The 15931-nt window shown below is 36.4% G+C and overlaps 1 protein-coding gene across 10 annotated transcripts in view; it reads left to right on the top strand.

Annotated features, from left to right (window-relative positions):
* LOC105482649 (TNNI3 interacting kinase) overlaps nt 1–15931 on the top strand; it is a 290377-nt gene that overhangs the window by 179562 nt on the left and 94884 nt on the right. For all 10 annotated transcript variants that reach the window (XR_011619824.1, XR_011619823.1, XR_011619819.1 and 7 more), the window contains 3 exons: nt 8157–8209; nt 8529–8581; nt 11546–11678. Coding sequence is in view for 6 of the 10 variants with exons in the window: in XM_071091117.1 (XP_070947218.1) it covers nt 8157–8209; nt 8529–8581; nt 11546–11678 (239 nt within the window). In the remaining 4 variants the exon portion in view is untranslated. The remainder of the gene's footprint in view (nt 1–8156; nt 8210–8528; nt 8582–11545; nt 11679–15931) is intronic.

Here is a 15931-nt window from a genome sequence, read left to right as displayed (position 1 = left end):
TATGAGTTTTTTTTTCACAATACCCTCAATAAATGGGTTTAACCACAATACAAATCTTATAATCCACCTCTTCAATCCCACTGGCAATGGGACAAATCCACTAGCTTTAGAGTTAAGCCTTCAAATATACTTCTACTGACAGGTTGAAGTTTGTTTTAGGAAAAATCAAGGTTCTACAATCCTTTGCATTTATTGGAGTTTTCAGTTTCCATGGTTTCCAAGAGTTCACTGAAATTAGGCTTTCCATGTTTAGAAGTCATGATCAGGGCTTTGGTAAATTCCTTTTCTCTAACCTAGATTATGTTTAAGATCTGTATATTGCTATTCCTGGATGAGTATTGGGAGCTATTGAACGGTCAACATGGCTCTTCACCTGCATGCCTCCTCTAAAGAACCAAGGATTCTTTAGAACGAGGAATTTCAAGGCAATCTGTGTGAAGTCAAACTAGGGTTGTTTTCTGGCATCATAAAACAATAAAATTACAATTTGTATTTGTAGTGAAGAACTGCCTTCAAAGAGATTAATAGGAAAGCCTACACTTGAGGTTCTCTGGCCTTTGGTAAGGAGGGGAGTGCCCTGATAAAGTCTGAAAAACAGACTTCTGTAGGCTTCACTTATCTTGAGAAGAATTCTTCTGGACATGGTAGGAATCCTGAAGTAGTTTATGTTAGGCCCCAAGGTACATGGAGGTGTCAAGAATGTAGGGTGAAGTGGCCTGATGCAGGGGCTCATGCCTGTAATCTCAGTGCTCTGAGAGGTCAAGGCGAGAGGATTGCTTGAGGGCAGGAGTTCAAGACCAGCCTGGGTAACATATTGAGACCTAATTTCTGCAAAATGTTCAAAAATTAGCCAAACATGGTGGTGTGTGCCTGTAGTCCTTGCTACTCAGGAGGCTGAGGTGGGAGGATTTCTTGAGCCCAGGAGTTCGAGGTTACAGTGAGCTATGATCACACCACTGTACTCCAGCCCTTCAGCCTGGGCAACAGAGTGAGACCCTGTCTCTGTAAAAACAGAATGTCTGGTGAGGCTTTATTTGGCTATGAACTTAAAGCATGTGATTTCTCATGTTACTGTACAATTGTTATCATGTTTCTATCTGCAGCCCAAATTGTGTAACAGCCTCAGGTATTTCCTGATAGTCCAGTTACCACATAACATACATGAATAAGGAGCTAATCTCCCTGAGCCCAAAGGTACTGTCTCTGTTATCCTGGGGCTCAAAACCAGGACCTCTAGCAGTTGTCCTCAAGAAGATAATGACTTGATGATCAACAATTGTTACCTAGCTATGTAAGAAGCAGAGATTAGATAGGTAGGTAGATGATAGATAGATAGATAGATAGATAGAATCAGATAAGAAAAAGACCAAAATAGGAAGCATATGAGACTATATTTGCGACTACAAGGAACTGATCTAGATGACTTGGAAGAGTTTTTTAGGAAAGGGTACAAAGATCCAAAGTAAGTGGATGTGAATTGCATTTCAAGGGTCTAGTCAGCACCTTGAAACAAATTGGAATCAGTTCAGTGTATGGGAGTCTTATGTTCAGGTATCCCACTGAGTTTGGCAGTGGCAGCTGCCAAAAGTTCATGAGGGGTTTTCAAGTAAGACTCAAGAGAAGAGAAAAATGTAGTTGCCTATTCTGAAGGTCACCAAGGTGAGACTCCCCAGAAAGGTCTGTGGCAGGAAGAGAGTCCTGAGCTATCACGCAGCTCTAAGGGCAAATTGTGGCAGCCAGCAGATCGGAAGACCAGGACTCCTCAGCATCAGGTTTGAATGATTGCCTGTCAGGCAGATGTGTTTGTAAACTAATGACTTTCACAGTGTGATGAGATTGAAAATGAAGCCTAATTGCTTCCACTGATTTAACCCTTGGAATGCTTCCAGGCATGCCGATAGCCATGTGTCTTTAATCATGTGAGTTAATCACCTTCAGGGATACATCAGAAAACAGTGGCTTATAGGAAGCCTGGGAAGCACTGCAGTTGTGTTATTAAGCCTACACTTCTGGGGGTTGTCATCTCTTCAAATAAGGACGCTGAGAGGTTGGCCATGGTGCCCTTACACTAGTTTTGTTAGTAACGACTGACATAGGCAATTACATGGCTCTGTAATTCAGAAAAAATGAATTAATATTTATGAATTTTTAAGTGACTTAAAAGAACTCCTAATGGTAGCAGAGTGAAAGTAGCAAGTCACCTTGATCCTTCTAAGGCCACCATGAACTTCAGTCCAGCTCTGAAAGAAAATCAGAATTGGAAAATTGTCTAATAATCAGGCCAGTCTGATTAATAGTGACAATTAGTATTGGACTACAGTGCATAACCAACTGATTATGAATCATTTGAGCGCTTTAGGTAAATTTTCAATACAGGCAATTAAAATGAAAAGACTCATGATCCTCACATAATGACTTCATTAAATTAATTCAGTTCTGAGGTTGGGGAAAATTTTATTTTGTAGAAAGGAACCAACAGAATTTAACTTCCATTCACTTTTGGTTAAAAGAAATCTGGAGAAAACATTTATAAGATTTAAACACAACACACACATATGCAGACACCACATTGCAAACACCTTATTCATCTCTGAACGTGAACTGTGTTACTGAGGAAGAAAGAACTGAAGGTCAGAGCATGGATTCTATTCACATCGCTTATTTGGATGAAGTAAATCTTGCCCTCAGTTATATTTTGTATTCCACTAAGTGCATGCATTGTTAAGGTTAAGAGAACATTATTGTGGAGTAATCTGTGAAAGACAGACACTTCAAAGAGATAAATACTCACTTCTGTTACATAAACAATTGACTCAAATCATTTGCTTCATGGTAAAAGACAAAGCTAGAACCAAATCCAAATACTGTGGTATCAGTGCAGTCAGGGGAACAAAGATTCCTTTAGGTGAAACACAGTCATTCAATCAAAGCAGAAATAGTTTTGGAGAATTAGACAATAAGAGTGGATGGAAAAGAGACTCTCTAGGGCTAAGAGTGACTTGAAATATTCCACAGTAAAGTCTGTCTCTATTGTGAGTTTTGAGTCAGAAAACACTTTGCTTCCAAGATTCATTACTTAATACCTAATGTATACGGCTTTATTGTTTACAACAGTGCGTTTGCACTTAAGTTGTACAGACATGCTGTAAGCTAGGTATTATGTATATTAATAATAACTAATACTTATTTAGCAGTTCAGAATTTACCAAATTCCATCTATCTCTTTTTCATTTTCTTCATTCCTCTTACAATTTTTGAAGATGAGAAAAGGAGTCTCAAAAAGTTAAAGTGTTATAATTTGGCCAAAATCACAGTACTGGTAATAGCAAAAACTAGGTATTGATTTGTCTTCTGACTCTAGGTCCTCTTTCTATGTAGTACCTCCTGTTCCTCATATTTCTTAAGACTATTTTTTTCTACTTGGTTAATGATCCGTTTTATAATAAATTCTTACATTCACTATATTATTTTCTAGGTATCTCAGAATGCAAACCACTTTAAATTTTAGATTATGTAACTTAATCGTTCTTTTAGTTCGTATTTCATTCCCAATCAGACCACACTGTCTTTCTGAAGGCATACACTGCAATTTCCAGCACAGAACTTAGCCTTCACAGCAGAGACAGTAAACTGAGTCAGAAATTGGTTGAGCTAGAACTTCAACCCAAGTCCTACCATCTGGGGCAAGAAGCCAGGGAGACTGAGGGGCAAGAGATGAAAGGAGATAAGTTACAGTAAAATGTAGAGATTTGTTCAGATCTCCAGATTAGTAAATGCGCTTCTAGCATATCATATCTCCTATAAAGCAGGGTGATCAAAAGGAGCAATAAAGCCTTCTGAGCTGCTGACACTGCAAGGTTAGCTGGGCATGCTTATGAACTAAACAACTTGCTTCTGAGCTTAAGCCTCACTTCACACAACAAAATTGCAAGTGAGCAAACAGCGTGGAGTATAGAAATCACATTTATTTAGATGAAATCAAAATGGTAAATGCAGAAATGCTAAAAATTACCTTAAGCATAAAGGACTTGTTGACTTTTATCTACTTAAATTCCTTTAATTGTCTTTACCAAACTCTCTGTTATCTAAAAAGCATTCCTCAGTGACTCTTCACCCTAAAAGATGCTTCTGGAGAGTTTAAGATGCAAGTGTATGTATGTGTGCGTGTGTGCACACATGCATGTGCACACCTTATGTGTACATGTTTGTATATTATAGTATAAGTTAACTATTTTCCTTGACCTCAAAGGTAAGGGCTGAGACACTAGCTCAACTAACTACTGACAGATTTGCTCATCTGTCAAATCAAATCAAAATTTTCTGATTTGTCAGATTCAAATTAGAAGGATCTGACTCATGGGGCTGTTTCCACGAATGTTACAATGCTCATGAATATACTCTGCAGCATCATGTATAACAGAGGACTGTCTTTCTCTCTCAAGATTTTATAGAAGAGCAAATGGCTGTAAATAAACCTCTTGGGTGATCTTTTGAAGGAAAAGAAGTCTGAGAATTCCCATCACCCTTCTATTTCTCTCTCCTGATCCTGATGATTGTCTCCCTGGTGTTGACCCTCTTCATGTGCCTGGCTTACTTCCCAGGTCAAATTGCACTTTCCATGTTTGCAGTGATTATGCTTCCTTTGCCTACATTTCTTTAAAGAGCCTATGACATAGTGTCCAATCTCTTGAAGGGAGGAAAATTAGTCTTTGCCTGCTTTGCCTTGGTGGAACAGAGGTATATTAGATTTATTTCTAATTAGCTTATTGATTTCAGTCTCATCACCTTACAGTAACATATTGAAAACAGGTATTTTGTGCACTAGCTGGTAGGCCTGACTTCACCCAAACAAGATTTCTGGAATTTATTTCCAGACATCTAATTACAGCAGTCCTGACTCCTTCTTTGGGTATGGTTGGTATGAGAATTAGCTTCTCCTAAAACAAGAAAGTTTTGGAGACTGAATCCTGGCTCCACCTCTTTCCAGCTATGGTAAGGGACACTGATTTCACCTCTCTAGCCTCAATTATCCATCTGTAAAATAGGTATGCTAATACCATCTCCATAGTGGCTCCATGAGGAATGGAAAAACGTTGAAAACACCAGTGCTTGCTCACAGGAGACCCTCACTCAATATTTACTCCCTTCTCTCTGCACTGCCACCCTCTGTGCCACTGCTTCTACATTCCCACAATCTTTACACTGCTCCAAACTTGTAGCTCATGACATCTCTCAGTAATAAACTCTTGAACTCATCTTTAATAATAATTGCACCAGCTCTGTTGTCCTAGCTGGCTTCAGCTCCAAGCTCTTCTCCTTCCCTGGTATCCTCAAACCTGACATTGCTGACCCTTCACTCAACCTCCCTGACTCTAGAGGCTTTGACTCTGAGTGTGATGCCCACTGAAGCTAGGTCACTGTGACTGATTGGCACAGGTTCTCTCAGCTTCAACCCTGCCTGCTCCCCTTCATGAATTTCACTCCATATAGGAAGCACAGCTTACTTCAAAGTGGGAAAAAATGAGTGAAAGAATCTTAGAGATGGTATTACAATTTAGTTTTCATTATTACTGAGTGGTTAGAGAAGGAGTGGACAAATCCAAGACTATCTTGAAGTGAAGAGAAACTTTCACTTTATTCTAGCACTTGCTAAGTCTCATTCTGCAAAGTCACTTTCATGGCATCCTTTTTGACATTTAGACCCATTTATTGCTATGAACTCGCATTGTCCTGTGTTCCTAAACTGTCACTGCATCCTGTGTTTTGTTTGACTTGTTACTGTTTTTTAAACATAAGAGTTCACTTTGAATGTGACTTCAATATGATAAATGTTATAGTTGTTTATCAGGTGCGTCTAATCTTCCCAAGCATAACTCTGACTCAAGTTCCACAAACTCCCAAGTAAGCCACTATTCTATTCATAAAAGTTGTCAGGTTTTCTGGCTCTTTCTCACTGTGTATATTATTGCTTTGTAGTCAGAAGGCCAAGCTAGAATTTTGGAGGTTATCTTTGTTTTTGTTGCTGTTGTTATTGTTGTCATTGTCTTTTAGCCTCTAATATTTAAACTGCTCCCAGATATAGACACTTCTCTCAGATGTTTTGGTGAATCCACTCCACTGCTTTCTTTTTTCTACTCCACCTTCGCACTTTAGTCATTTGGTAACTGCATTCTAAAGTTATTCGGAAATAGTCTGTGATTTCAGAGTATTAAAATATATACATAAAAGCCTGTACTAGTGCTTTCTGACATCCTGCATCAAGTCCAGAATTGTTCTCTAATTTCAAATTCCCTAGCAGTTCAACACCACTTTCACCCAAATATTCCCTCATTATTTTTTAGCATGCACTGATTAATAAGTACATTTTTAGTATAATTCCTATTGCATACTACACACACTCCCAATTCTTGCCCTTTGCCAAGATCTTTCCCCAATCTAGAATTCATTTCCCCCTTTGTCTCTTCCAGCCTCATCTCCTTTACACTACTGTATAAATTCAGTCTTTGCCTGTCTTGTTCACCACTGTTTTCCAGTATACAGAAATTTTCCTGGCACATGATAAAGTCTCAGCACATATTTATACACTTACAAACTGACTGTTCTTCAAAGCCCACTTCAAAGCTAATCCCTTTCTTAACCGACTCTATCAAGTAGTACAGCGTGTAGATGCACTTTTTGTGTTGCATTTGAACTTCCAGAGAGCTCCTGGTGCTGTAGCATTCTCTGACAGGACAGTCTCGTTCTCATCATGTATATTCATTAGTAATTTGTTGTTAAAGACATCATGTTGGAGGTCTCTGTTTTGTTTGACATCCTGGAATACTTCTACACCGCGCTACTACAAGAAATATGATTTTAACGTATTTTAGATTTTCTGTAATTTAAAAGAAGATTATCTATACTCCAAAGACAAAATCGGTAGCAATTACAAAAGAAGTTCAACAGTAACTTTTTTTGTAAAGGTCAAGTCAAGGTGGGAAAGCAATTATATAAAGTGATTCAATATCATATTGGACTCACTCAAGATTAAGAAATAGTGGTGTTTTTCATGTTTTGACCATGAAGCAAAATAATTAAGGATAAAGGAACATTATGTAATTTATTATAAAATAAATATAATATAGCCCATATGCACTAAAAAAATCCAGTGGCAATCTCCTAATACTGAAAAGACTCATTTACAAGCCAAATGTGAAATGAGCATCAAAGACATATGGTAAGAAGCATTCAAAGACAATCTTGGACTATCATATGCATGTCTGTAAGATAGTCCACAACTAAATTTACTAATTTTGGGGAAGAGTAACCTCTCCTTGGACTATCTCAGGTTTGATTTACTTCTTAAAAAGGACACTCTTTTTTCTGCCCTTATTGAGGTGTAATTAACAAACAAAAGTTATACATATGATGTACAAGGTGATGTGACTTATGTATACCTTGTGAAATGATTACCATAATCAGGCTAATTAACATATCTATCCACCTCATATGGCTACCTTTTTGTGTGTGTTGTGAGAACATTTAAGATCTACTCTGACACTGTTCTTAATCTAACTTGAATTCTTGGTTGAAGGGGGACTTTGGTGACCTTTATGCTATTCTCCTCAAAACCTTAAAAAGTGGTTTAGCTGGCATCATTTCACAGATCTCAAAACACTCCTTTGTGCTGAGATTGTATCTAGAATGTATTGATCATGGCATTTTCCATAGGGAATCCTTTTGCTACATTCATTTCAGGCCTTGTCTTGAACTGTCCTTGTGCCTAGGGTTCCAGCAAGCTGGTTCTCTTGCTCAGACTCTAATAGGCCCATGATGCTTTTCACTCTTTCCTTGTAACCACAATTGTGTTAGCAAATGAGCCTCAAGGAGCTGAGAAACTGATCTTCAGCTGATGGGTCTTTTTGACAAGTTTAGAGGGTTTGTCTAAAGTAGGAATTCTTTATACCTTCAACATTAGATAAAGTATAAACATGATTACATTTTATAAATAGCTATTTTGAATCAGCAAAACTAAAAAAATTTGATTTAGCCCTTTGGGGCCAATTTAGTCTCTAGGGCAAACAAATGATGTCTATGGTCCTCTTCTTTGAGGGACCAATTAGATTAGGACATAGCAAAGTTTACTCAATGTCTACTTTTTTTTTTTTTTTTTACAGTCACAATATTCTTCTCTATGAGGACGGGCATGCTGTGGTGGCAGATTTTGGAGGTGAGATTTCCATGAGTAATACCCCAAATGGCATCCTTTTTTATTTTGTTCCTACTGGGCACCTGATATTCTAGCGTGAAACTGAACACCGAACACTGACAGCTATCCTACTCTAAATCATTCAAATTTCAGTGACCCTACATTTTGAAACTCTGTCATTTATTTCTAGTTTTTCTTCTTTGTTATCTCCAGCCAAGAGAAGGGAAGTGAGAATTTGAAAAAGACAGAAGTTTCTTGAGGTTTCAAAATTTTAGCTGTGATTGTTGACCTTGGTTTTAAGATATTTCCTTTGACGTGGTTTATTTTCTCTTTCCCTCAGAATCAAGATTTCTACAGTCTCTGGATGAAGACAACATGACAAAACAACCTGGGGTTTGCTGCTGCTTGTGTTTCCTATAATTATAAACCAATTAAAATGTGTAAACTCAGCGTGAGAGGACGTAAGATGAGAACAGTTTTAACTGGAAGAAATGTCATTGTCTCAGTGTCAGGATAATGGCTTATGTTTTTATTTTTAGTAAGCTTTCAAAATAACTATCTCAAGGTTCTACTAGAGAAATAGATAAGATATATATTTGGAAAACATTATGGATAAAATACTATAGAACATGTTTCAAATGTAACTGAAAAGAACGTGGTGGGCATGGATCATTTCATATTTAGATCACCTAACTACTTATAGTGGAGTTAACATTTAATAGGGAACTCACTATAAAATTAGTAGTTCATCAGCATCTATTAACTATTCATCGTTCTCCACTTTACCATTGTAAGGTAATAAGTGGTATATCCAAGTATTAATGTTTAAGTAAAATATAAATTATAATATCTGAAGCAAGGATAATTGTACTCAAAATGTCTGCAATTAAATTCATTACCTGCCCTCTCCTTTACTCTCCCCAATCCCTCCCCCTGAAAAAAAGTAGACTTCTCTTTCTGGACTACTTGTGATAACTAATTACCTAAGCCTGGAGTAATTTTTCATTCCTTCCCTTTCCTGCTTCTGCTTACACTCAGTCACCTTTTCTGGATGTCTCTTTCTTTTCTTCTTTAAGTTCATCTTAACCTCTTAAACCTCTCATTTCTTGCTGCTTCAGTTCAGATTCTCATCATTTCTTTTCTGGACTAGTATCACAACAGGCTTGTAACTCCAGTCCTCTCTTCTGATTCATTCTTTGCAACATCAACTAAGTTCTCGTTCCTATGGAGCTAATATTCTACGGGAAGGGGATAAATACTGGACAAATTAACAAAATATATCTCAGGCAGTGATGAGTGTTATGAAGAAAAATGAAAGCAGAGTAAATGAATGGAGAGTGATGAGGATGCCATTTAGATAGGATGAAGGAAAAAGTTAACATTTAATAAGAGGCCTGACAAGGGAGTAATCTACGTGGGGGGAGAGCTATGCAGGTGGGGGCAATAGTAAGTGCAGAGGTCCTGGGGCAGGAAAGTTCTTGGTTGTTCAAAGTCAGCGTGGCCGGAGTGAGGTGATCAAGGAGGAAAGTGGCAGTTTATGAGGTGAGGGAGGTGGGAACAATGAGTGATCTTTTGGCAGGACACAAAGCTCATCCAAGACATGGGACATAGAGGCAGCTAAATTAGTGGTCCTCAACCCTAGGTGCACATTAAAATAAGTTTAGAAACTTTTTTAAGCATAGTACCTGAATCTGATCCCTAGAAATTATGATTTTATTGGCCTAAGATTGATCTTGAGTAACTACATCTTTTAAAAATTCCCCCACATAATTCTAAAAAGCAGTTAGTTGAGACTCTCCAACTAAATAAACTTTTGTTGAATGTAATTAAATTGAATTTAACCAACAGCAGGTAATATTAACTCTCTTATTCTAGCAGCATAGTCTTTAAGCACAGCACTAATAAATAAATAAATTAGTGCTAATAAATAAATTAGTGCTGTGCTTAAAGACTATGCTGCTAGAATAAGAGAGTTAATTTGAAATTTATTTTGAAAGCTGTTTTGTTTCTTATTAGTTCTGTGGCTTTATGTATGTTATCTAATCACTCTATGACCCCTCTGTGCAAAAACGGGCATACTGTGTACCTGCTCCCACATATACAATGTTGTGACACAATGCATAATTTGCTATAAAAATGGAGGCTCTCTGGAATGTGGAAGCTCATGCAGAAAAATTGCATATGAGCACCATAATAAGAATAAAGATATTATTGGAAAGCTGTAACTATGCTTGATTTCAAAATAAGGTGTACATTTCAAAAGAATTAGCAACCAACACTACACACAAGATTTTGGTAAGAGTGATAAAAGAATAATGGTTTCCTTCAATGGATATTTAAAAGTGTTTAGCAAAGTTTATTTGTAAGATAAGGTGCCATGGGGATTTAGAACTGGGAGGGTGTGGCTCCTCTGCTTTGTCCTTGAGGAATCTGAGGTCCAGGAAACATGAGACTTGCCCAGAGCTGTTCAGTAAGTGGTAGAGCCAGAACTAGAATTTTCATCTCCTAACTGAAAACCCAGTGTTCTGTGCCCTAAACTAGAAATCAACTGAATTTATGCATTTGCATCCCAAAATGGAAACTAATTTTTTTAACTGAAAAATGGGAAGTCACAAATGAAAAGAATGTACATAATTTCATCAAAACAGAGGCTAGAACTTTGCATGAAGGGACTTGTAATATTTTATGGGCTTCCTTTCCAGGATATTGCACAAACAGCATTCATAAATAGCACATCTGGGCAGAGAAAATAAGACAGACCTGCTCCTGCCAGTGATAAATCTACTTCATAGGAATATTCTGGGCACTCCTCTGGAGCCATTTCTCTTCTCAGCCATGAGCGCACTATTTATGGGCCTAATTTAGTAACTTCCTAAATTACAACCTGAAGACTTGCAGGAGGTGCCTCCCACAGAGTGTGATTCACTCCCAGGGAGACATAGGGTCCCTAGATGAATCCATGGTTGGCTATTCTGAACCTTGAAGGCTTCTAAGGGAGAAAGATGTTTATAGATTTTAAAAAAATAATACTGCCTCTCATTGTATAAGAGGCAGAGTTACTTGATGATTAATTACTGGTGTGATGTTTTAGGAAGAATTATGAATTTTATGATCTTCCAATGATTAAAAAATGCCCTTTGAGGAACTGAACAGCCACAGTAAACACACTGTGTATGTATAAATGTGTTGATTATACACAATATGTATGGATGGGCAATATGTATGGATGTTAATTTATATTTATGCCTTTTGAGAGCATCGGGAGAACACAGCAAATTCTCACTGAGAAGAATGCTACTCTGCAGCGGAGGAACCAAACACTTGGTAAATGGCTTGTGGATGTTTCTTGATGTGCAGAACCTCCGTTGGATGGCTCCTGAGGTGTTCACGCAGTGCACTCGGTACACCATCAAAGCAGACGTCTTCAGCTACGCTCTGTGTCTGTGGGAAATTCTCACTGGCGAAATTCCATTCGCTCATCTCAAGCCAGGTAAGACACGCTGCAATTGAAGTTTTCCTGTTTGACAAAGTTCACTGGATTTTTATAACTTCAAGAAATTTTTTTTCACAAAATGATTAGTCTCAGTGAGATGGCAAAAGAGGAAGTAAGCAAACAATCTCAGATTGTTTTAAGGTGTGTGCCCAACCCAGAAAATTTGATGACTTAACCGTGATTTCAGACCCAGACACACAGAAATGCAGGTATAAATATATATTAAAGTTTAGGACTTGACTTATTGATTGTTAATAAAACAAGCAAATAACTACGATCATGTGGCATGTGAGGGCAAATAAGGTGGACAATGTGATATTTATTTTTTGAGATTAGATTTTAGAATTGCCCTTTTAACATGTATATAGGGATAAGAAAGTAGTAACACAGAAATAACCTATTAGGGCTGCTCTCTGCTTACCTCACATCATAAAAAAGAAGATTGATTTTCTTAACATTTTTGTATTATATGTGTGTGTGTGTGTGTGTGTGTGTGTATGTGTCTATATATGTATCTATCTATATATATGTATCTATCTCTCTCTATATATAGATACATTCTAAAAATGGAGCATGCAGTGAGTCTGGCTTTCATTGATGATACACATTATGCTTTGCTTACATGTAGAAAGTGAAGGTGAGGAATCTAATCACAGGTAGAATATACGCATATTTTAGGTTTAAAGTAAACTTCATTTGCATCTATCTCTCAATTGCATTTGGATTGCTTTCATATCTTGTCACACTAGACAAATCTCCTTAAGGATTTTGCATCCCTAAAACTTAGCACACTTGTAAAGTAGTTGTCAAATGTAATCATAAGTAATGTTTAAATAATTATATTGTAATCTCCTAATGGCCACCCTATAACATTATATAAGAAGGATAAAGTCAAAAGAGATGTTACTTAAACATCCCTTTTAACAAGTTAAAAGTCTTGACCAAGATCAAAATATTTATGAGTCTCATGTACAGAGAGGAAGCCACATCTCATCTCATCTCATACTCTATTTTGGAGTTTTTTTCCCCAAGCTACCATATGGTCTTTTAATTACACTCTGCATAGCAGAGTGCTTTTCATAGGTTATGTGCTCTGTGCATAGTTTGTTTAGCATAATGGTGATGTAATTGTCCTAATTTTTCTCTACATATTTTCTATAGTTTTAAATTAGACTTAGCCCTTATTACAGTGTGGATGTGTGGACTCTGTTTTGAGCTGAAACAACATTGCCATTTGTAAGGTCTTGTTCTGATGTCCTTCCTTCTCTCTACCTCTTAGAGTGTGCATCCCGATAAGATTGATGGATATACAGAAAACTGATTATAATTTTAAATGTACTGTGGTGTTTTTTCATAAGAAAGAAATACAGCTCCTTTTGCCTCATCCCCTGTGTCAGTCCATTAACCTGGCCCTGTTGATTTTACCTTCTAATACATGGGTTTCTCTACCACTTACCATCATCCACCACCATCATTTAAACCATTGCAATAGTCTTTTTAAAAATCGGGTTTATTTAGGTATAATATATATGCAGTAAAATTTACCTTGCTAGGTTAACATTTCAATGAGTTTTAATAAATATATACAGCTGTATAACCACAACTGCAATCAAGATGTAGAACATTTCTATCACTCCAAAAAGTTCCCAGTGCCTGTTTGGGATCAATCCACTTCCCACACCTCCAGCCCTTGGCAACCAATGAGCTCATTTCTGTCCAGATAAGCTTGCCTATATACCAATGTCATATAAATGGAATCATGTTGCCGTATTTATCAGTAATTTATTCTTTTTCACTCCTGTGTAATATTTCATATTATAGATGTGCCATGATTTGTTTATGCAGACAGAAGTTCATGACCATTTGAGTTCTTCTCATTTTAGAGAAATTAAGAATAAATCTGCTCAAATAATTGAGGCCTTTGTGTGGTTGTTTTCGTTTCCATTGGATAAATGAGTAACAGATGGATTACTACATGTTATAATAAGAATTTTTCCAAGGTGTCTGTGCCGTTATGAATTTCCAACAGTAGTCGGTGAGAATTTCAGTTGACATCCTTGCCAGCACTTTGAATTGTCTATTTTTAAATATATATGTATATATTAGCCATTTGAGTGGGGAACATCATTGTGATATTTACATTTCTCCAATGACTAGAAATATTGACATTTTTATGTGCTTATTTGGTATCCATATTTCTTTTGTGAAACGTTTGCTTAAAAAGTCTCATCATTTAGTTGTAAGACTTCTTAGATTATAGGGATTATAGGGAAAAGGATTTTATCTGCTACATGTTTTGCAAGGATTTTCCTGTAATATGTGGCTTGCCTTTTTGTATTCTGAGCAACGTCTTTCAAAGAGCAAAATGAAATTTTAATGTCAATGAAATCCATCTTACCAAAATTTTAAATCAATTTGTATCCTATCTAAAATATTTTTGCCTTACTCAAAGCCATAAAAACTTCCTCCTATTTTTTTATAGAAGTGTTGCAGGTTTAGGTTTTATATTTATAAGATCTATTTTGAGTTCTTATTTTTTTAAAGTACCCAGTTTGGGTTGAGCTTGTTATTCTTTGGTTTGTTCATTTGTTTTTTTAATATAGATGTCCAATTTTTTGGCATAATTTTTCAAAAATATTATCCTTTCTTATTAAATTATTTTCATACATTTTTCAAAAATCGGTTGACCATGTATGTATGCATTTATTTCTGACTCTATTCTGTGTCATTGATCATGTGTCTACCCTTAAATCAATACCACACTATCTTAATATGTTATAATAAGTCATGTAATTAAGTAATGTGAATCCTCCAACTTTGTTCTTCTTTGTTAAAAAGGTTCTGGCCATTTAGAGTTTTTTGCTTTTCCATATAAATTTTAGAATTGGCTTGTCTATATTCCTATAAAAAGTTTGTTGGAATTTGATTCTATTGCATTGAATTATTACATCAATTTGGGAAGAATGAACACCTTAACCATGTTAGTCTTCTCCTCAATAAACATGGTTTATCTCTATCTTCACTTAGGTCTTCTTAAATTTCATACATTACATATTTTAGCATGCAAACCTTGCATAACTTTTATTATACTTATCTCTATTTATTTTGTGTCTCTTGATGCTATTGTAAATATTACTCTTAAAAACATCAATGTCCTAATTGGAAGTAAAACACTCCTAAGCCAATGCAAAAGAACTGAAATCATAACGAACAGTCTCTAAGGCCACAGCACAATCAAATTAGAATTTAAGATTAAGAAACTCACTAAAAATCACACAACTACATGAAAATTGAACAACCTGCTCCTGAATGAATCCTGGGTAAAAAAGTGAAATTAAGGCAGAGATCAAGAAGTTCCTTGAAACCAATGAGAACAAAGAGACAACATAGCAGAATCTCTGAGATGCAGCTAAAGCAGTGTTAAGAGATAAATTTATAGCGCTAAATGCCCACATCAAAAAGCTAGAAAGATCTCAAATTGACGTCCTAACATTACAACTAAAAGAACTAGAGAACCAAGAGAAAACAACCGCCAAAACTAGCAGAAGAAAAGAACTAACCAACATCAGAGTGAACCGGAGGATATAGAGACACAAAAAAACTCTTCAAAAAATCAGTGAATCCACGAGGTGGTTTTTTTTTTTTTTAAATTTAATAAAATAGATAGACCACTAGCTAGACCAATAGAGAAGAAAAGAGAATAATCAAATAGGCATAATAAAAAATGATAAAGAGGATATACTTCTGACTCCACAGAAATACAGACAACCACCAGAAAATACTATAAATACCTCTATGCAAATAAACTAGAAAATCTAGAAGAAATGGATAAATACCTGGATATGTACACCCCTGCAAGACTGAACCAGGAAGAAGTTGAATCCCTGAGTAGACCAATATTAAGTTCTGAAATTGAAGCAATAATAAATAGCCTACCAACCAAAAAAAAAGCCCAGGACTAGAAGGATTTCAACTGAATTCTAACTGAGGTACAAAGAGGAGCTGGTACCTTATTTTCTGAAACTATTCCAAACAATTGAAAAGGAAGGACTCCTCCCTAATCCATATTATGAGACCAGCATCATCCTGATACCAAAACCTGGCAGAGATATAACAAAAAAAGAAAACTTTAGACCAATATCCCGGATGAACATTGATGCAAAAATTGTCAATAAAATGCTGGCAAACCAAATCCAGCAGGACATCAAAAACCTTATCCACCACAGTCAAGTTGGCTTCATCTCCATGAT

This window comes from Macaca nemestrina, chromosome 1 (assembly GCF_043159975.1).
Source record: "Macaca nemestrina isolate mMacNem1 chromosome 1, mMacNem.hap1, whole genome shotgun sequence".
Lineage (NCBI taxonomy): Eukaryota > Metazoa > Chordata > Mammalia > Primates > Cercopithecidae > Macaca > Macaca nemestrina.
This window is presented reverse-complemented; position numbering and strand designations above follow the sequence as displayed.